The sequence below is a fragment of the Coffea arabica genome, chromosome 3c (genome assembly GCF_036785885.1).
Source record: "Coffea arabica cultivar ET-39 chromosome 3c, Coffea Arabica ET-39 HiFi, whole genome shotgun sequence".
NCBI lineage: Eukaryota > Viridiplantae > Streptophyta > Magnoliopsida > Gentianales > Rubiaceae > Coffea > Coffea arabica.
The window spans coordinates 35,189,197-35,212,230 of NC_092314.1; the positions used below are offsets into that span (position 1 = coordinate 35,189,197).

Genomic DNA, 23,034 nt, shown 5'->3' on the forward strand with positions numbered 1-23,034 from the left:
TTACTGAAAGGTCTGAGACAGCAATGCCCTCCCAATACACCAAATGGCAATGGAGATCCCCTTGTCTATTTAAACCCTGCAATGGCTAGCGGTAGAGGTTTACACTTTACAAACAGCTACTACAAAATGATCGGATCATATCAATCTGTTCTTGGAGTTGATCAGCAGGTATTGTGGGGTAACTATTGCTAAATGATTGAACAGTTCTCCAGAGAATTGGCTTAATCAAATAAACAGGATAGGAGGCCATAAATTTTGACCGGGAAGAAGAGGGATATATGTTGAAATTGCCGTTTCACAAATGGAAATAATCCCAGCATCATGTAGGCAGATCCATTATAAGTTCATAGGTACTATTTGTCATTTTTGTACAAGTGCATTAAACAAGATGAAGAAGAACATCCAAGCAATAAAAAAATTAAAAGTACAATGATATCCAAAAAATATCGCTATCAAGAATTTCTAAGATGATATGTTCTAATAAATAATCGCATATAAAGTCTATAAGTTCGGTCGGTAAGCTGTATCCTGAGATGTCAATCCAAAGTCTATAAACATGTGTAAAAGAAAAAAGACTTTGGTTACTCCTAACCTGCAAGAAGTACTCGTGGACAGCCCCAAACAAAGCGAAGGAAGATTTCCACTTTAGTGTCCTGAACAGAAAGATTCAGAGAATTAGAAGCTTCATAAGTAATCACTATAGCTTACCCGCAGACCATTAAAAACAATAATGACTAGAGAATGCAAAAGTTCTTATGCCATCAAATGCCAAGAAATGATTCAAATAGTTTTTATTTTTACTTTTTTAACTTTGTTCTATCTTCATGATTTACATAGTTGCTCAAAAGCAGTCTCATTTACAAATTTCGAAAAAATTGAGATGAAATTGGAGCATATTACAAATTTGTATACAATTCCTTAAATTTTCTTAATACAATACACTGCAATTGTTTTTGCAAGTGTAGCAAACTACTCCAGACAGGAAAAATGGAGATTGTTAGACAGACCCAAAGATGATATTTAATAGATGAAAGTATAGAATGAGAAGATATTTATTAGATGAAAGCATTAAATATCATGTATGCAGTTTGTTGAATTCTTTTGTTCTCCTGGAAATTAAATGATTTATCAGGTGTTACAATTCTGTCTTTTGTCATCTTCCGTTTTCTACTACCTAATTACAATCAATTAAGAATTTTTTGTCAAATTCAGAAACTACACAATCCACAAAAGAAAAGAAAGATGTGCCAGTTGCATCTTCATCCTTCATCAGCAAGGTAGAATGTGAAAATGGCAATTAAATTTATGTGATTGTATGTTGTACTCCAGCCCCGGTGATAACTAATGGTCTGTTAGTATCACGTTTCCATCTGTTGGTTCAACAAGCTGGGAGATCCAGATAAGGCAAAATGCTCAATTATTGCGGCTACAAAATGACTATTTACCAAGTTTCTCATTCAAAGACCACAGCAAATTGCATGTAAAGTACATCAGATGTAAAACTCTCAAGGCAGAACATCACAGGTTGGTTTTCAACTTGTAATAATTAAACTCTCAAGGCAGAACATCACAGGTTGGTTTTCAACTTATACTAATTTAACCATGTATTTCAGAAAATACACCAAGTATTCCAAATGGATTTGGGTTTCAAATCCTTCATCCACATCCTCATGCTTGTCTGTATGACTTGAAAGAGATTTGGATTTCAAATTCATTAATAAAAAGGAAGAATTTCAAGAGTTAAAATCAAGATTTTTGAAATTCACCCAAATTAGATTAATTTAAACACCTCCTCCAACACCTTTATCTTTGTGTATGAATTCAAGAGGCAGGAATTTGGGTGCCACCTTGGGCAGCCGCTGCCGCCATTGCCCATGGAGGTGCCAGAAAAAGAAATCTCAAGCACTAGTGACCAATTTTTGATGTGGTCTGAGAACACTGTGTAGGAGTTTGTCTGTGAGAGGAGTGACGATGGCAAAAATTGTGGTTCCGTCGCTGTATATTTTGGAGACGAGGCATCAGGAAGGCTATTAGGTTTGACGTAGGCAAGAGAAGAAAGGAAAAATGAAAAATTTTACATTAATCCCCAAATTTTCTAATTTTAAAATTTTCAACCCCAACCTTTTTTATCAACTCAAAATGCTCTTTATCTTAGGCTGCATTTGTATTGAAAAAATTGACAAAAAGATTGGAAATCCCTTCAAATCCCCCGAAGTTGTGTGGATGACTTGGGAGGTATTTGGATTTGTAATCCCCAATTATTTTAGTACTTAAATGAATTTAAAAAATTGGTGAATTGCAAACCTCAATATCTGCTCAGCCATTCAAACAATTTCAAGGAATTTGAGAGCATTCCAAATCTTTCATAAAGTCCTTCAATCCAAATGCAGCACCCAAACAATGTACTAGAACTAGTGGGTATTTCAAATCAATTAATCTAAAATCCATTCATTTGAAATCCTTAATTGAATTCAAATCCAATGATCCAAACACACCCCAAAGAAATGCTTGCAACCAGATGCCTAAGCAGAACAGAAACCAAAAGCAATTATTTACCAATGTCAGAAAGCCTACTTAAACAGTCATGTTGCATATGCATATTACCAACTATTCTCAAAGTTCACTAGATCAGTATACATGAGTCTATCAACCAACTAGGTCCAACAACCTTCTTTAAATCTTGGGACTTCTTTAAAAGATAAATAAAGCCTACTCAGTCCAAAGGTAATGTTTTATACAACCCAGGGTTTGGAGACTCTATAGTGTCACAATTTTTTAAAAGTAGACAAATTGAAATTTTTACCTTATAGACAACCTAAACATTTCTCCCTCCCTCCCTCTCTCTCTCTCTCTCTCTCTCTCTCTCTCTCTTTTTTTTTGAGGAAAAAATATATCAGATATACCGATGGAAATCTGTCAAGACTCTAAAAGAGAACTCATAACCTCTACACTCCAAGAAGCGTAAGAGCGTAAGGCTCATAACCAAAGCCGCTTAAAATGCAAAGCCTTCTATTTAACTTGAAAACCAACACAAATGTTGAATAAAGCCCAAGAAGTTCTCTCCTTGAAACGAATAACATGAAAGATGTAAATCCAATATAAATCTTATCAGTTGACACCAGAAATAGAAATTCTTACAGGATTTTGGACCCAATAACTGAAAAAAAATACTCCATTCTATTCAAAGTAATCAGAGGAATTCCACGTCAAGAGAAGCTACACTTGCATTGGCCAATCTTTAACATGCGATAACAAGCTAAAGAAGGGGGCCAAAAGAAAAAAAAATCAGAAGCAAGCAGATTGTTCCCAAGTTTGAGAAAGAATGATGAAGCAGCAGAAATACCTTTGTACTGTGGTGGAATAGTTTTAGGGTTTGAGCAGACAAATAATCTCCAAACATCACGAGCAATTTGCTTAAACTCCTTAAAGATAAAACTTATTTGCAAAGCAATTGCCAAACCACGGACTGGAATCTTGTATAACCAGCATCAATTCAAAGTGCTACTGTATTGTCATCAAGTTATGTGATAATGAAGGAAAAACCCTAGTCAACGCTCTGAGCTGCAGGGCTCCTGCTCTTGATCAGCTGTTTCACAAGGTACAGAAGCTTATCAAAAAACATGACAGATGCATGATTAAATACTTGCAACAAAATACACCAAATTTTTATTCAACTCAAACAAAAGATATATCACCTCAAGTTCCCATTTGATCAATCACAAAGCAATAAGCTGATTTGACAAGGACATCAACATACACATACTTTGGCATAATCAGCATTTACCTCAAGTGAAGAAACAATCGAAATAATATGACAGCACTAGTACAAGAATGTTATGCAGCACAACGAACCGATTTATTAGCTAGCAGAATCATCACTTGAAGTAAGCTAAAGATTCAAGTGAAGAAGATTAGCTGAACCAACTTTGTAAAATATGACAGCACTGGTACAAGAATGTTATGCAAAGCAATAAACTCATTTAGTAGCTAGCAGAGCACTGAATCATCGCTCAAAAAGTAATCTAAAGATTAGAATGGAGAAGATTAGTTGAACCAACTTTGTAAAAGTACTTCTTTCGTAGTTTGATAGCCGTACGTATGCATCTCTTGACCCTGATCTTTAACAAATTGTCGTTAAATATCTGCAATTCAATGAAGATGAGTAACTTATTATTATCCAATACAGTACAGATTTGTCAGAAAGGAACTCAAGAAGAAGAAAATATGTTGGGGCGGTATGCACAGGCCATCAATTCCACTTCAAAAGATTTAGGCAGTGTGACATGGTAAATGATACAATACTCTTCATAAAAATACTCAAAGCAGCGTGATATTACACTGATAGTAATGAAGTGAATGGTTTGAACATTGTTGGGAAGATTAGACAGGTAGCTGAAAATTTTTTTTTTGTAAAAAAAAAAATTAAAGGAGCAAGCATCAAAAAGCTAGATTTTGGGAACCATGAACATTTCAAAGATGTAGGCCATCCATAAAACTGAAACCCCAGAAATAAACATGACCCAACTACTTCTGCTATCAATCAAAGAAAGAACGGTAATTCAAGGAAAAGATTAGGATTTAAAATCCAGACAGAAACGAACATCTTGAACAAAACAACATAATCCTATCAAGGATTCCTCTTGAAAGGGAATCCAATGCACTCCACAGCTTTGTGCAGAAGGAATAGAGAAGTATGCAAGGATGGTGAAATCTGCAAGGCCTTCAAGTTACTCATAAGCATAAATGTAATCCACCTGCCTTTATTAGATCATCTATGGAATGTGTTTCTCGAATAATTTTCTGACGGTTCATGATAAGAATTGCTGCCACACAGAAAACAGGTAATTCATCATCGCCATTTCCCATTGTTGATAATGCAGTACCAACATGCAAGCGGTCATTTCTGGACCAAAATGTTTTTGCCAAACCACAAAGGGGATGAGCTGATGCTGACTTTATGCCTGTGTTGTCAGATACGGAGTGTTCTAGGTGTCCCTTTTTGGATGATGCACCACCCTTTAAACAACTAGGACTATTGTCAATGCTTTCTTGTTCCATTTCTGCTCTAGAGTCCCTAGGGATCTGTATTACTAATAGTTCTGGGCAATTGTCATCCAGATGGCAAGACAAAGATTCATCAAAATCAGCGGCCCACATCATCTGCAAGGGACACAAGTGATCTTAATGCAGGAGCATATTCAATGTGTACGCCAGAAAAATGAATTGATATATGCAGAAGAAAGTAGATTACTGCAGCACTGAACTAAACAGATTTACACTGCAGGGACTATAATTTTGAAGAATTCACATCTCTAATTTATCTTGAATCCAGAAGCATGAAATAAGACCCAAGAAGAAGAAAAGGAATCAAAACAAGCCATTGAGCTCAAATGATCATCAGAATTGATAAGCAATGTAACAAGAATCTAAAAGCAAGAAAAACATCAAACTTAGTGGAAGCATTAGTTATAAGAAATGCATTTGTGATGGCCAAAGATGCAAGGTGGACCAAAATAGAGGTCTACACAAACTGCAATCAGTGGCGGATCAAATCAACACATGCAATGTAAATAACTACAACATTGCAACTATTTTGGAAGATATTCAGGAGTTAAGGCAATGGTTTCAAAGCTGTAGCTTTTCTTTTGTGCAGAGAGCAGAAAATAGATGCAGCCATGAACAGGCTCAATTTGCAGTACAGCTAGTCCAGGACATAGAATGGGAATGTGATTTCCCAATATGGCTGCTAGAATTAGCAAGAAAGGAAATGAGGGCAGTGTCCCCTTTTTGTAATTTTTTGTAATATCAAGTTTACTATCTATAAAGCTGTTAACGTTTGTTGGAAAAAAAAAAAAAGAAAAACATCAAACTTCCATGGGTCTACTTGATCTACCAAAAAATGAGCATAGTTACCTGATAATTGTGTGATGCTTTGCAAATGTGTGATTTGTTTTAAACATTCATTGAATGTTGCGTTATGTGCTGTAATAGCAATAACATTCTGAGCTTATTGATTGGTGTGAACAGCCTTTATGAGAACTGTGTTTGGTAGTATTTCTATTGCTGGAAAAGATTTAAACTGTGTTTGGTTTTGTGCTTGGCCAAAGAATCATGATTAAAGTGCAAATGAACTAGTGTTCTCCTGCTTCTTTCTTTCTGTGGATTTTTTTTTTAATTTTAACCGTAATACTTGAGTTGTCTGGATCACCACTTTATGGACTTTGATGGAGTGAGATCCCTCTACTTCTTGCTAGCCTGTGTTTTACCAGAATACTGTTCAACATGAAAATGAAGAAATAGGAAAAGCAATTGAAAATTTATCTACTTCTACTGAAAAATATGTAGGTAATGGTGGCAGCAGAAAGTATCTTTGAATCACCAATCATTGCAACAAATTTTCTGGATGTCTCAGGCTACAAAAAGTATGCTTTTTCCTGGACTTATATGGAAGTGTGACAGAGATTTTGGGACACCTGTAGATTTAGTATGTGAATGCTAGATCAATTTGATTATCATCTAAGTAGTTTTCTTTTTCTGATTATTTCTTTTCTGCAATTATTCAGTAATGCCATCTTTCCTTTTATAGTTTGGTATTTGCCAACGTTCCCTTCAAAACTAAAGGGAAACAAAAAGAAAATTTTCTATTATTTTATTAATTTTTCCTGAAGAAAAAGATAGTACTTAATAGTAGGTTATATTGTTCCAGAATGAGCATCTTGAGTATAGGATTGAACTGTGATGGATGATTACTTGATAATTGTGTGATGTTTTGCAAATGTGTGATTTGTTTTTAACATTCATTGGATGTTGCGTTATGTGCTGTAATAGCAATAACCTTCTGAACTTATTGATTGGTATGAGAACTGTGTTTGGTAATATTTCTATTGCTAGAAAAGATTTAGTTGCCAGTTTAAAAGACCAGGATTCAATCATCTAATCCTTTGCTTACCATTGCATCCAAAAGACCCGGATTCAATCATTTGATCCTTTGCTTACTGTTGCAACCAATCTTTTCCAGCAATAGAAATACTACCAAACACAGTTCTCATAAAAGGCTGCTCACACCAATCAATAAGCTCAGACAGGTTATTGCTATTACAGCACATAACGCAACATTCAATGAATATTAAAAATAAATCACACATTTGCCAAACATCACACAATTATCAGGTAATCATCCGTCACAGTTCAGTCCTATACTCAAGATGCTCATCCTGGAACAATATAACCTACTATTAAGTACTACTCCCTCCGTCCCATTTATTTAGTCATGTTTGGGGACTCCAACTTTTCAAGAATAGTGGTTTGATTGTGATGTTTGTGCTTCTCTTTTCAATTTTACCGCTACAAATTCAAAATTTAAATATGAATGGTAATATGTATATGATTAGAAAGAATGGCTATATTGGAAACAGAGACAAAAAGGTGCTTTGACTTTTCTAACATGACAATGTTTTTGGGACATCCCAAAATGGAAGGTTTGACACTTTCAATGGAATGGCGGGAGTATCTTTTTCTTCAGGAAAAATTGATAAAATAATAGAAATTTTTCTTTTTTTTTTTCCCTTTAGTTTTGAAGGGAACGTTGGCAAATACCAACTATAAAAGGAAAGATGGCATTACAGAACAATTGCAGAAAAGAAATAATCAGAAAAAGAAAACTATTTAGGTGATCATCCAACTGATCCAGCATTTACAAACTAAATCTACAGGTGTCCCAAAATCTCTGCCACATTTCCATATAAGTTCAGGAAAAAGCATATTTTTTGTAGCCTGAGACATCCAGAAAATTTGTTGCAATGATTGGTGATTCAAAGATACGTTCTGCTGCTACCATTACCTACATATTTTTCAGTAAAAGTAGATAAATTTTCAATTGCTTTTCTATTTCTTCATTTTCATGTTGAATGGTATTCTAGTAAAACATAGGCTGGCAAGAAGCACAAGGATCTCACTCCATCAGAATCCAAAAAGTGGGGATCCAGACAACTCAAGTATTAAGGTTAAAATTAAAAAAAAAAATCCAGATAGAAAGAAAGAAGCAGGAGAACACTAGTTCATTTACACTTTAATCATGATTCTTTGGCCAAGCACAAAACCAGTAAACAATTGGTCTAAGTTCCTCCTCTTCCATATAACAGCAAAAGAATGCAGTCACTATACAGCCAAAGCTATTACAAGCTAAAAGAATATCATTTCTGGGAAAGAATTCACCAGGCTAGGGACCCATAATATAAGCTAAGCAACATAAAAAGAGATACACATGAAAATCACCTGATTGCTTGTCTTGCACAGAAAGTTCATTAAATTGACACAATAACGTAAACTTTAAGCTCAATTAATTAATTAGTTAGAGATATGTGCAACATGGCCAATCAATATACTGCCAAAAGAATGACTAAACACAAACCTCCCACATTGACAGAGCCTCATTGAAAGACAACTCCCGCCGGAAAAGTACCAGTAGCATCCGGAAAGCAAAATGCAGGCTCTCAGCACCTATCAGGGATAGGTGGGAAAACATTTCTTTATCTGTAAGCTCCAAGATGTGCCACAGTCCTTGCAACTGTTTCATGACACCTGTTGGGCCTTCCATTTGGAAGTTTTCACGCTGACGGAGTAAAAGCTCTTTGTAAGCAGGGACAAACCAAACAGAAAAAGACTACTGCAAACTGAAAGGCTTATTTAGAAGTACCATTCTCCTTAGAAGCATCTCGAAGCACCAAAAAGCATCAGCATTATCCTCGAAGAGGACAACAAAAGGAGACAGCAAATCGCTCATACCTACCATAAAATTTCAACAAGAGTTGAAACATTAAATGTTGAGTAGACTATGAAAACTTATGAGAACTGTGACTGCCACAATTGCAAAGAAAGCTGCCAAAGGGAGAGTGGCACAAACCTTGGCAATATCCAGTTCTAGGATCAACCCATGCATAAACAGCAAGAATATCAGACATTCGTGCCAAATTTTTTGTATCCTCATAAAATTCAAGATGACTATCTGTTCGAACTACATCAACAACTAAAACCATAAAGGGTTATTAGACTACCATAAACACAAAAGTTTGGAAAGTACAGAGGGTTATTAGACTACAATCAGCCTAGATTGGTCATTTACCTATCCGATGCAGTGTCCAAAGCCATTCAGACACTCTGTCTTCACTAACAGTCCCCGCTTGAGATGTGGCTGCATTTATAGGTGAAGTTTCTGGTGCATCAGATATCTTAAGTTTGTTAAGCATCTCAGTTTCATATACTAGATTCTCAGACCATGAAACAGGATTATGCCCATCCCAACAAACATCACTTTCAGAGCTTGAACAACGTAAAATATCATCAGGTGCAGAATGGTTTGATTCAACAACTAGATCTGCATTGTTACTAATTCGAAAACTATGCATGTGCTCATCTCCAAATCTCAATCTACGGCGGGTGGAAAGTCCTCCATCAAATGACCTGCATCCTTTCTTATCCTTTTTCCGTTTCTCAAACAAATCTGTTACAGGTAAGGGAGGGAAATCAAAATAATTCTCAGCTTGAAAATTTGATCCAAATGTTTCTTTCACAGGATTTGGGGAACTGCACTTATAATGAACAGAAATAGGTGAGGCAGGCAGGAAACAGGAAGAGTCATATGCTGCACCAATTAAGCTCCCTCTTACACTTAAAAGGTCACCAGAATCACTAGAACTTTCCCTTTTATATGCATGTGATGTATCTGTACAATTAGTATTCCCATTAGTGTAACTGTCTGGCTTGTTAGTATCAACATCAGAGGCTTGTCTACTTTGGACTTCAGCTTCTCTTTTCCCTTCATCTTTGGAACTGGTTCTCATATCCATGACCTTGGATCCAACGACGTAGGCAAGGGAACCAGTTCCTATGCTTGAGTGCATCGCTTGACATTGCTTAATAAGTTCTGTGTAACGCTCCCTACAATTCATTTTCATAAATTTACTCAGTTTAGCATCGCACAAATCACAAAATCCAAAAACAAAACATCAATGAGTCTCTAATCAAGATTTAGAAGGCAAATAACAAAAGAATCCATATCTTAAAATGGTTACTGGGATAATTGGATTAGACAAGCAACATGTGGCAAAAGGGATTGCCCTTTGTAAGAAAATGGCTGAGATGAGAGCTGTAAAGAAATTATTGGCTAGTAAGTCCATTTTGATTTTAGCTGATTTAGTACTTTGTAGACATGGACAAAATTAGACTTCAACAAGACAGTGTAGAAACAAAATCATGTCAGCTGACCTTAAATAGTTGGCTATGGGCCTTCTTTGAGATAATTTGAATTATACTATAGGCAGTCAAAGAAGTTTTCAAAACCATTAAAGAGACTCTTTAAAGATTTGTTTATAAACCCCTTAATCACAAGAAAAGACTACTTCTGTTCCTTTTCTTCTCAAGTATCAAGATGTAAAAAAATAAAATCACAAAAATCTATCATGAGCAGTGGATGTCTCTATTATTTATGGAATTAGTTTTACATGAAATAGGCTCCTTGAAATGACTAGGCAAGTGCACTATTTCCATTCTTCTAGTTTAAGAGAATATATTGCAGTAAAGGGTGGACCTGTAGGACAGATTAAAGAGGATAAGAACTGTCGTATCAAAAAACTTAGAACACTTCCACAATTGAATATCTAAGAGAAGTAAGTTTTGAGAAAAAAATGATGTTTACAGCACAGAATACAATGCATTGTCTAGTGATATAAAACTCTTGGAACAAAATGACTGCAAAAAGAACATGCAGCCATGATTGAGGGCTGAATATCAAATAATATTTCATCCTACAAATAATCGCATTAGTCCCAAATAACAATCTCCTATTCATTTCATACAGTCAACCTTGCCGTTGAATCACATCAAGCATGAGCAATAACAAATTTTGAAGGATAGGAACTTTAGAGCATAAGCTAGCAAATTCAGGTAACTGCTGAACTAGAAATGAAGTCCTTGACTTTTATAAATTTAGGAGCATCTGCACGTCCAAAACTAAGAACATTTCCAATTTACATGGCAGACAATAATATAGCTGCTTAAAAAAAAGTAAGCACTGTTACAAGTCCTTGTGCTCCACTTGAAGTTGTCTGAAGTCAATAACATAAACATTAAGGTACACCATAAACGGAAAAGTACAAGCAGAAAGGACAACAAATGTATAACACTATAACTTGACGAAAATTTGATTCAAAATTTCAACCATGCAAAACTGTATCTAAAGCAGTTCAGTATCAGTTCACTATTCTCAGGAACAAGGATTACAAAATTTAACTTTTCTGACTTCAGTTCCAACTCTAAATCCCCGTCAGCAACATTTGAGTAGATATCTGCTTGAAGCTTAGCTCTTCAGAGTCAGAAAAAACTCCAAAAACAGATCCTTCTCAGCTTAAGACACATTCTCCAACTATATTTGTGCTCTTTCAATTAATAGATGCAAGCAAAGTGTAACTTCAAATAGTTAATGTTTTGACATTCATGGACTTAAATAAGTCCACAACTTCCTTCAGTATTGTAAAATAAACAGACTGGCTATGCAGACAGAGTAGCTGAACTGAAAACACAAGACGTGATAAAACAAGAGTGAAGTACCTCCTGGCAGTTCTCAACTGCCTACGGTATTCAGCCGTACTACTCAAAGCATAACAACCCAACAGAAACTCCCATACTTCAGGCCTTATAGACGGATCCACACCCTGTCATGCACAAAAATAAGGATCTTAACAGTAGAAGATCAAGTTTTTTAGTACAACTAATGGAGGAAATTTCCAAGTCCTGCAGAAAAAAGAACTCCCAAAGATAGAAAAGACAACCCTGTCACTACTTGATAGACAATTCCAACGAACAATTTTCTATATTACATTCAGTTTGAATCAGAAATTAGTTGTGAAAATGCACACTCAAGCAGCAAAATTTAGAACATGACTGTGTAAGAGTGCGAAAGAAAAGAATTGGTGAATGGGAAGTGTAGCAAGTGAAAAATGAACAGCTGTTTGATGTTTGACAAAACACGAACAATCAAGTCACAAATTCAAGTGCTCCAGATGTGACAAAAACATGGAAGCAGATGCCGGAGATAGGCCCCCCCCCGGCTGCCGCCCCCAAGAGTGTGGACCTTAATGTTGGAGTCATAGAAATTTATTTGACATTCATGCTTGTTCATTTGTGATTTTATATCTGGTATATACACTTTTACGAGAAATTTTAAAATATTTATTAAAAAAAGAAGGGCGCAATAAATTTTCTGTTAAAATGGATGCAGTCCTTCTATACGCAAAATGCACAGTATGGCGAGTCTAATCTCATACTATTCCATTGCAAAAATTGCCTGATAAGTTAAAAAGGCAAAATGACTATAGCTCGTAAATTTTCATAACTAATTGGTAAAAAAAAAAAGGGAAAAGAGTACCCCCACCCCAGAGAAGAAAAGGGGGAGAATATAACCATCTGCAGAACATACTACTTGGTAGAAATAAACCATATGAATAGACATCCCAATTGGTAAAGAGAGAAGACAAGCACATTGAGATAAAATAATTGTAGGGACAATCCCACATACATACATAAACAAGAGTATAGATCATTAGAGAGAGAAAGAGAGTAGATCATTGGGAACTATGACGATTAGAAAAAAGATAAAGAAGAAAAATTCAATACAGTGAGTAAACCATTTTCAGGATAGAAAGTCTCTGCTGCCAATTAGCTTACTAAGTCACAGAAATAGGTTCATGGCTCAAGAGCAAGGAGGAAAACCACAATTCTAACTGATATAGGAAAGTTTAGGCTGTAAATACAGGATTAGTTGCTATCATGAGCATCAGCTAGGCACAGCATAGGCATTTTGAAGCTTCAGCTTCAACTGTTTATTAAACTCTCTTTGCTAATGCAAAAAATATAGAAAAGATAGAGAGTCGGGTTGCTAGAACTTTGTGAAAAGAGGAGCAGGAGAGGGGCGAACTTAAGTGAAACTCTTCTAAGCGTACGTGTCTTTGCAGCTTGAGACATAACATTTGTGTCAAGCCTCTCAGCACAAACATGCCACGAATCTGTATAAATAAACTTAAACCATGTACTCCAGTTGCCCTAATTATGCAGTTAGTTATTTCCTTCCATAGATACGTAACCAAATAACTGACAAATACTCCATTGTCTGCACCAACGTTTTACTTTTTTCTCAGGTTAGTGGTAATTAGCTCCAACATTTACCTCTTTGACTTCACTTGAATGGAGCAAAACAAAAGTCAAAGCAAAAGCGGTCAGAATCAAAAGGCATTTGTCACCAGCCATTTCCTACTAAAATCTTTTTAAATTACTGATGCCATTGGGTAACAGCCAAATCGGTAATAAGTTTACGAACCTCGTGTCATCTGAAACGATCCAGCCTACATAAGACGGGAATCAACAGAAAGAGTTCAGTCTCCCAGGAGAACCAGTAGAGAGATTCAAAGTTCCCAAATAATTAACTTGTTGGGCAATGCAGCAGGAAGCTCTATCTCTTAATTCCAGAATTAGCATTATCAATGCTAATGTGCCCCATCCACTGTCTCCTCCAAAGTAATTAAAGAAAAGGCTGCATCTTTTATCTGAAATAAAAATCCACCCAGCAACTATGCCTAACAAGACCTCCTATAAACTAGATTCTGGATGCTGAAAATGAACAGCACCCAGATAGTCTCACAAAAAGTTTTGGCATTCAAGCCACCAAATGTACAGACTAATATATCTGTTAAACTGCAAGAGGTAACTACACATACATTTTCAAAGCTGTTGTTTTCGGGAGCAAACTGTTCAACACAATCATCACTGGAGAAAACAGCTTGGTTAACATACACAGAAACAGTTCCACAGGATCACTTGTTGTAGCAAATCCTTGGAATGCAACAAGGCCATCCTGGTGACTGCAGAACCCTCCGTCACATGTCTTAGACTGCTGTTTAGTGCCTAGCCTCAGATATACCGATGCTAGAAATATCTGCATTGTTCCTAGTCAATGGTTGATGGTAAAATTACAGGAATTTCTTGAAAGATTTTATAATTTTTTATGACACCATTTTCTACATTGATCCGAGAAAGCTCACCATTAGTTCCATAACCGCATCTAGATTTTGAATGAGTGGCACAAATTACTACAAAACTTATGTGGTTTACTCTATGCTATTCTAGTTTTTGTAAGAACTAAGGAAAACTGATCTCAATATGAATGCAGATAGAGTTCTCCATCAGAGAAAATCCACTAAATTGAATGTCTGATTGTAATAAAAAAAAACAACAGAAAAAAGCACGCATCAAATATATGATAACGCACTAAGAAGTTGGGACTAATAACAAGTTCAGGTTTGAGAAATAATGAGGGATCGGCCCTACCAGAATTATGCATGTTTTACTATTTTTCAACTTTTCTTTTGATTTAATTTAAAAAAGTATTACGGTAATAGTTAGACAAGTGAAAGCATATAGTGTGGTGCAGAAATGAAAGTGTATTTCATAAAGACATACCTAAGCCAAGTCAACAATAAGAGATCCGATGTAGAAGACAAAATTATGATACAAGTCTTACCCCCAAAATAATCAATTTCAGAACTTTCTGAAAACCAGAAACTTTTCCATCTCCATCGAAAGTTGCCTGCCACTTATCAGGCTTGAGCATTTTGTTTATCTGCAAAAGATTAAGACAATGGTCAGAGAAATTATCAAAAAATAAGGCATGAATTACCATGCAGTACAAAAATTGAATGCATACATTTGTTAAATCAAATCAGATTTTTTCCAACTCCAACCTCAAAAAACATTTACATCTTTTGTATCCAGAGAAAGAAAGAGGGAGGGAGGGAGGGAATTAATTAAATTTATGCTTCTAAACTACTATCAAAAACAGAACAAGAACCAATCGCTAAAAGTAAATGTTACATATTCCATTGTCTCCTATACCATTTCAATATGAGAGTAGCAAATTCCAACTTTGTCAAATAATTATGAAAAACAAACTATATGGAGAAAGTTGTCCAGAGTATGAATCTACAGTGCAAAGTGCACAGCAAGAGAAGCTAAGCCAAGAACACCAAGCAAAGTTCCCCGTAGAAGATACACTAGGTGACAAACATACAAGCTCTAACTTAGCGAAAATGGTTTTATCATCATCAAACAAATAAGAAACCCTCCCTATCAGAGACTGTACTACCTCAAAGCACATGATATTTGTAATCCTGCAAGGAACAAATCCTTAGTTGATGGTGGAACAAGGGTGAACTGGTGTAAACATCAAGCTGCTACAATTACGAGAAAGTCTAATCCGAAAGGGAGCTACACTCTGCAGATACAAACATCAGAAGTCCTAAGCATACGCTTTTTGGAATCTGTCTTCTTGTCGCACCATCTCTGACAATAAGGCTCTGGGAGATACTTGTGCTTTCATTCAAATTCTTCAAGGAATCATCCTTCTCTTTTTATTGCACTTAAATTTCTTGAATAGGAAACTTTGAAATGTAGCAGTGCAACTTTCATCTAAGCCACCTGTTAAATCCGTTAATGTTTTCCAAGATATATCCTTTCTAATAACTTTTCATTTCTTTTTCAGTGAATCACAGAAATTCATTAGAAACTAACATCCAGCATATCTTCTTTAGTCCAATGTTGAATACGAACTTGCATCCCCCTTCTTCTGAGATGAAAAGTCAACCAGCAAAGCTAAACCACCAGCTTAAGTAAAACACAAATAGAATTTTCAACATTCCCCTTATCAACACATATAAACAACCTATCCAAAAAAAGAGTGAACTTTGTCCCAAATGCATCACTGGAGGAACCCCAGATGCAAGATCAAGAACTGCATCCTTTTGGTAATGTCAAAAAATATACCAAGCAATTGATTTCTTTGAAAATCTATCCTATTCAGACATCCCCAAGTATCAGGACAGACCTCTAAGTCAGCCAACCAGTCAGGATCAACATGAATTTCCACTACAATCTTGATAACTGACTGTGTTAATTGTGAAAGACTAATACCCAATATCAGTTTAGCAATACAAGTTGCATGTTTCCTGGAGTCTTATCTAATCTACCACCATATGAGTCCCTATACAGACCAGATTCCATTGACGAAAATGGAACAGCAGATGACTCAGTTCACAACAGTCATCTTTCTTTTATTCAACTGAAGTTTTAGTCATGAGATACAAAAGAAATTTCAGTCTAACAGCTTGTTAACATGTCGTCAACACAAGGAAATAAATCAGCCAACTATAATATTGACTCCAAGAAATTAGCCTAAGGGCAAATATGCTGACAATAACACACTTCTCCCAATGTACATATTCAAACAGGCCAATGAAAATGGAGGGAGGATATAGGTGCTTTTGGCTTAAAAAGAAACAACCAAAAAAAAGAACAAAACAAAACAACACAAGAAGACAAAAGAGAGAGAAGGAAAAGTAAGAAAGATTTAAGAATCTTACAGTTATAACAACCTTTATGGATGATTGATGAAGACAAGGTTCCCCGATGTCGCGCACAATAGAACTCACTTTTTGTAGATTCACCACACCTGCTTTTCCACATTTCCATTGCCTTATGTCTCTGTCAAAAGACATCAGCCAACCTATCTTCCTCTCTAAATATCTCTGTTGATACCCAAACTCTTTTAACTTCTCTGCTATTAAAGCTGTATCAATCATCACAATGCCTCTAAAAATCTACCATACGTAATAGGCATTTCACCTACAAATCAGATCATAACATGAGTAACAAGCTTCAAAAAGCACATATACCTTGTTCGTAAATAACAAACCTTCATCATTACATTAAAATTACTAAACATTGCACAAGAATCTTCACTCAGCTTTGACTAAATATCATCAAACTCATTCCAGTTAGTGCACAAATCTGTCATATCTTTAACATTTATACTTTCTCCTATCACCAACAGCTGAAATGGCCGTGCAAATATTTCAAGTTCTTCTTGATGATCTGTTATATACGCGCATTACATGCTTGAACATAACCTAGGACTGTATTTATGTGTAACATGTACCACATGACCACATTATCGCAAAGAAACATCCTACTACAATTAGACGGATTAAATCAAAATTTGATTAAGTTCACTAAGCACATAATTTTTAAACGCAATCCAGCTTGCATTTTCTACCAGGACAAGCTAAAAATTACCCCAGAATGAGAAAATAAAAAGTGAACAATCAAAAACTACAAACCAAAAGTATTTCAATCAAACAGAAGGTATATTCCATGAAAATGTATGTAAGAAGTTAAAAAAAGAAACCCAACGTTCTTACCAATCTTCAAAAAACTGTCCCTAATAATAATAACAGATCCAAATTAAAAAAAAAAATAAGGAGAAAAAAGTACATTGACAAAAACCCTTGTTCCAATCAATAATCAGTACAATTTTAATTCACCGATCATGATATAGAAAACAATTCAATACATGCGACAGTCTAAAATCCATGAGATGAGAGAAGAAAGCGGATACCCGAGAGAGAGGAATTTTAAATAAATTTATTGAAATCGGGGACGGAAATGGGAAAGAAGAGGCGATCTAATTATAACGAGAGCTCCGTCGCCATTAACACCCACTCAGAAAGAGGGGCCGTTTCCAAGTCTTCTCTTTCGTTTCCATTTTTTTTTTTTTCCTGCTTAGGAAAATTTTCGTTTTCAATTTATTATTTTGGTTTATGGGTTTTGGTCAATGAACTGTTACCCAAGGAATTTTAGAACATGGTAATCACATTTTGACCCCCTTTAAGTATGGGGTAGTCACATTTGATTACTCCCAAATTAAAGAGTTAGTGCTATTTAATGAGGAAGGGGCAGACTGTAGTACTTTTCCATGTTTAGGATGGTAAAATGCACCTATTAAAGAATAGGGAACATGGTGAAAGTATTCCCCTAGTTTCTTGGTTTTTGCTTTTGTACTTAATTAATGATCTACACTATTTTTATATAAAATATATGATTTAGTTATAAATCTAATGTGTAATTGGTAATGTCTAATGCCACTAGTGTTGTGCTACTGTAGACACTACCACAATAAATGTAAAAATACTATATAAATTTTTGGCACAAAATTCCAATGAGTTCAAAATTTTGTGATGTTTTAAAATGATGTGTTTGTGATTACATTTATTGTTCTAATATCTACATTTGTTGTGATAGTATCTACACTACCAATTGTGATTGTAGAAAAATTCTTGATCCACTGAGAGACACACGACTATGCGTTAAATTTAGGTGATTAGGTGGTGTGGATAACTATAATTTGAAAAATACCTAATCACAATACCTCCCCCTAAGTATAACCACTTTTGCACTTTGTCCTCTAATGTTATTTTTTTCTCGCTTTATCCTCTAAACCATTAGTCAACTCTAATATTGTATAATAGTGGTATCAAAAAGGCATTTATACCCTAAAAGTTAACTATGGTAAATCCCTTTAAAATATAGTTTGTTTTGCATTTTATTCCCTAATATCATTTTTTATCAATTTGTTTGTTATTAAAATCATTTGTGAACTCTAATATTTGATAACACCCAGCATAAATAATATCTAAAAAATCAATATTTCAAACATAATAATAAAATAATATTTTTATATATATGGTCCTCATTAAATTTGATTCCATAATTGCACTTTTTTTTAGATTGAGAAGAATATCTTGCTAATTTAACTTAATAATGGGAAAAAGTAAACAAAAATTGTTACTAAAAAATTAAAATCTGAAAATATTTTAAAGTCTAAAATGATCAGGATATTTTCAGTTTCTCTTTGGAAATATACATATAGTTAAACTTTTCTTTTGGTAATTAGGTGTTTTCTTTGCAGGAAGTATACTTTTTTTTTCTTGGTAATACTAAAAAAACAGAAACATGGTTGATTTAGAGTTCATAATTTCTAGGGCTGTTCCTTTAGTATTCCATGCTTAGATGCTATTAAAATTTATTTAGATTGATAAATTTTTCTTAAAATTTTTTTAAATTACATCTAAGCATATTTTTCAATCATTTTTTTATTTTCAATCACCTTTTTATCTCACATATATCAAATTGCAAATAGTGCTATTATTCTAAAAAAAAATTTAAAATAATCTTCAATCCAAACATACCCTTCTATAGACCTTTAATAATATTCTTATAGTTTAGTTTTGCACTAAAATTTTTTCCCTTATCATGTGAGAGATATTTTCTTTTGTCTTTTTTTTTGTCATTTATCACTTATCTATTCTATTCCTACTCCTATCTAGTCTAACCTGAGGGGGTCAACTGGCCCTATAAGGGAATCGACGAGAATTGAACCACCATCGGACCAAACGGGTGCACTATATACTCGTATGGATTTGAGGAAACCATGTATTGTGGCAAGTAATGGGAGGTAAGGTTTGAACCATTGATCTCCCACTCCACCAGGACTTAAAGTCTTTGGTGGTGGCCATGGTTTGTTTTATCTAAAAATCAATAATTATGGAAATAATTTAACAAGACATATATCTATAAATATATAATATTTTTCATTATTATGTTTGGGATATTAATTTTTTAAACATTATTTGTTTTGAGTGATACAAAATATTAGAGTTGACTAATGGTTTTAGAAACAAATAGACAAATTAAGAGAAAATGATGTTAGAGAGTAAAATGCAAAATTGCCATACCTTAAGGGGATTTATTGTAACTAACCCTTAGAGGTATCAATATCTATTTGATATTTCCATTAGGGTTAATCACATTTTATCCCTTTAAAAAATGCCTCATTTCTCAGTTTACCTGTTAACCTTTAATTTTGCTCACTTAACCCCCTTTAGGACAAAATTGCCCTTGTATTATTTTGACTTTTCATTTACCTTGTTTTCCTTTCTTTTATTTCTTTTTCTCTTTCTTCTTTATTTAATTCTTCCTCTTTCCCACAAAAATCTTCACCTTAATGATTGAAATTAAAAAAGAGGAATTGCAGAGATCTTTCTTCTCTTTAAATGATAAAAAAAATATTCAAATCACTTTCCTAAAATGAAATTTTTTTAGCCTTTCAATTCTTTTAATTTTGGTTTTTCCTCTTTCCTTTCTAGTTTCTCATTTTATTCTCAAGAAAATATCATAAGATGAAATTGTTTTCCTTTCTTTTATTTTTTTCTCTTTCTTCTCTCTTTCATCTTTCCCAATAGAAATTTCATTTCAAACAAAAGTTTTGTTTTGAGTTTTTAATTGCATATTTCTGGGTGAAGGATTAAAAGGCATCAAAAATTAATTTTGATTTTTTGTATGATGCCACGTGTCACAAATTTCAATTGATGATTATTAATCAGGTCACAATTTCATCTTAAAATATTTTCTTGGAAATAAAATGAGAAACTAGAAAGGAAAGAGAAAAATCCAAAATTAAAAGAATTGAAAGGCAAAAAAATTGTATTTTAGGAAAGTGATTTGAATATTTTTTTAATCATTTAAGGAGAAAATAGATCTCTGCAATTTCTCTTTTTTAATTTCAATCATTAAGGTGAAGATTTTTGTGGGAAAGAGGCAGAATTAAATAGAGAAGAAAGAGAAAAAGAAATAAAAGAAAGGAAAACAAGGTAAACGAAAAGTCAAAATAATGCAAGGGCAATTTTGTCCTAAAGGAGGTTAAGTGAGCAAAATTAAAGGTTAGGGGGTAAATTGAGAAATGGGATATTCTTTAAGGGGATAAAATGTGATTAACCCTTTCCATTAGACAATGTTAGAGTTAACTAACGGTTTAGGGAGTAAAGTGAGAAAAAAATAACATTAGGGGGTAAAGTGCAAACTAGTGCAACCTTATGGGGAGTGTTTGTAATTAACCCTTACAATTATGTGCTAATTAAAATATCTATGCTTAAATTTAAGAGATTAGGTGGGGTACAGTTAATTGATCCACTAAGACAAACATGAGTTTGTTTGGACAAGCCAAATAACATGGTTTGCAAAAGTTGTTTTCACAAATCCCAATCACCTTTTTATCTTCCCAATCACCTTTTTATCTCACATACATCACATCACAAAAAGTGCTACAGTAAATATCTCAAATAAATCATCCAAATAAACTCTTATCCAAACAAACTCCATGTGTGTTAAATTTAGGCGATTAGGTGGTATGGATAATTATAACTTGCAAAATTGCAAAATGATATTAGAGAGTAAAATGCAAAATTGCCATAACTTAAGGGGATTTATTGTAACTAACCCTTAGGGGTATCAATATCTATTTGATATTTCCATTATACAATGTTAGAGTTAACTAACAGTTTAGGGGGTAAAGTGAGAAAAAAATAACATTATGGGGTAAAGTGCAAACTAGTGCAACCTTATGGGGAGTATTTGTAATTAACCCTTACAATTACGTGCTAATTAAAATATCTATGCTTAAATTTAAGAGATTAGGTAGGGTACAGTTAATTGATCCACTAAGACAAACATGTGTGTTAAATTTAGGCGATTAGATGGTATGGATAATTATAACTTGAAAAAATACCTATCAAATTACAATTACGTGCTAGTTAAAATATCTATGCTTAAATTTAAGAGATTAGGTGGGGTAATTAGTTATAATTTCAAGAACCCTATGCATTAAAATTCTTTCATAAATTTGTACTTTCTTAACCTTAAATAAGATAATTACTTTTGTAGGGTCGTATTTGTTACAAATTATGAAGGGCTAAAAAGGCAAAACAAATAATGACTCACTTTCCGACACTGTAAGGGATATTACATTTATCCTTCTACCAAGTATATAAGAAGGAATGGAGGTTTAGTGTTTTGCCTCCTTTTGTTTTTCGCCACGTGACTTCCTAATAATTTGACTAGTGGCATGCTTCTAACTCAAATATTCCTTACAAATTGTTGTTGATGCTCTTTCTTTATACCAAACCACAAATTTGTGGCCTTTGAAATGAGCAGGTGAACTGCTATTGCAGACACTTGCCCATGTCTTCCACTTGTTTCAATGTCAAATCAACCCATTTCTATTTTGATTTCATGTTACATGAATTGGTCACTGCTTCAATGTCAAATTCCAGTAGAACTCAAAAAAAAATACACATTAAGGCCAATAAATTCATTATTAAGGAGTCATTTTTTATCTTTCTCACTAAGGTTCTGGTTTCTATGGATCTCCATTTGGGTATAAACTCTGGTAACTATGTAAAAATGTAGTGAATGTAATCATTAGAATGACTATGTAGCAAAGCAAAGATAAAGTAGGAAAAATATTATTAATTTGTCTGTGCTTGAAATCAGCTGTATATTCTTTAGTTGAAAGCTTTTCTTTTTTATTTAAAGTGCTTGGCTGCTCTTTGTGACTTAATTTTTTTTCTAGCTTTGATCAAATCTTGTATCCATTTGGTTTTAGGTTTATTCTATAATTGTTTAGTACTTAGCCATTGTCTTATTTGTTTGGATGGAAAATGTCAAAGGACAGTTTATTATGGCACAAACATAAATTTTGTTCACCCTATCATAATAGGTAGTGAAATTCATGCTTGCATCGAGATTCAGAAAGAATAATCTGTGATTCCAGAGAAAGTATTTTATTAATTTTTGAGTTTTGTCGTTGGCTATGCTTGATTTTTATTTGTACTTGCTCTTTCTTTGCTAAGAGCTTAAGAGTCCTGGATCATGTCAAAGTAGAGATTGGCCTTGCTTTTTGGTTGTACTGAATGCATACCGAAGTTGTAATTTGAATCAATATGGATTGGTGACATTGCTTCTCTTTTCTTTTGTTTCATTAGTTTGTATGCCAAAAGTTGCATGTAGTACTAACATGATGCAATTTGTTTGACAACCTAAACAATGGGAGAGAGATCTCCTTCTAGGAGAAAGGGAGGCCTATCCTGATGAGATCAAGGTGCTAAAGGGTAGGGTAATCAAATTGGAGTATATGAACCAATTGCTCCGACTAGAGGTTCAACAAGAAACTAATTGGGCAAAAAGTAAGATACTCATAGGTTCAACAAGAAACTAATTGGGCAAAAAGGAAGATACTCATAGAACGGTAGGTGCTAAGGG

The 23,034-nt window shown here is 34.2% G+C and overlaps 1 protein-coding gene across 4 annotated transcripts; it reads right to left on the bottom strand.

Moving 5' to 3' along the window:
- Nucleotides 1-277: 277 nt before the first annotated feature.
- On the bottom strand, nucleotides 278-17,794 carry LOC113734973 (rab GTPase-activating protein 22). Of its 4 annotated transcripts, none has more exons than XM_027261767.2 (12): nucleotides 17,498-17,794; nucleotides 16,476-16,725; nucleotides 14,570-14,668; nucleotides 11,605-11,708; nucleotides 9,122-9,936; nucleotides 8,903-9,025; nucleotides 8,696-8,784; nucleotides 8,411-8,611; nucleotides 4,759-5,160; nucleotides 4,059-4,142; nucleotides 3,344-3,586; nucleotides 278-653 (listed from the first exon to the last, which is right to left on the bottom strand). In XM_027261767.2, exons 2-11 carry the CDS (start codon nucleotides 16,680-16,682, stop codon nucleotides 3,545-3,547), a joined length of 2,166 nt encoding a protein of 721 aa, XP_027117568.1. In that variant the 5' UTR covers nucleotides 16,683-16,725; nucleotides 17,498-17,794; the 3' UTR covers nucleotides 278-653; nucleotides 3,344-3,544. The 4 variants fall into 4 exon arrangements, with proteins under 4 accessions (XP_027117568.1, XP_027117565.1, XP_027117570.1 ...); XM_027261764.2 differs by having other exon boundaries at nucleotides 16,464-16,725; XM_072082572.1 differs by lacking the exon at nucleotides 278-653 and adding an exon at nucleotides 1,035-3,256 and having other exon boundaries at nucleotides 16,464-16,725.
- Between the last annotated feature and the right edge of the window lie 5,240 nt (nucleotides 17,795-23,034).

Coding starts and splice junctions, on each gene's coding strand:
- LOC113734973 (XM_027261764.2), bottom strand. CDS start 16,682: ATGATTGATACAGCTTTAATAGCAGAGAAGTTAAAAGAGTTTGGGTAT. Junction 14,669..16,463: donor CCATAAAGGTTGTTATAACT/GTAAGATTCTTA, acceptor AATCTTTTGCAG/ATAAACAAAATGCTCAAGCC. Junction 11,709..14,569: donor TGAAATTGATTATTTTGGGG/GTAAGACTTGTA, acceptor TGTGCATGACAG/GGTGTGGATCCGTCTATAAG.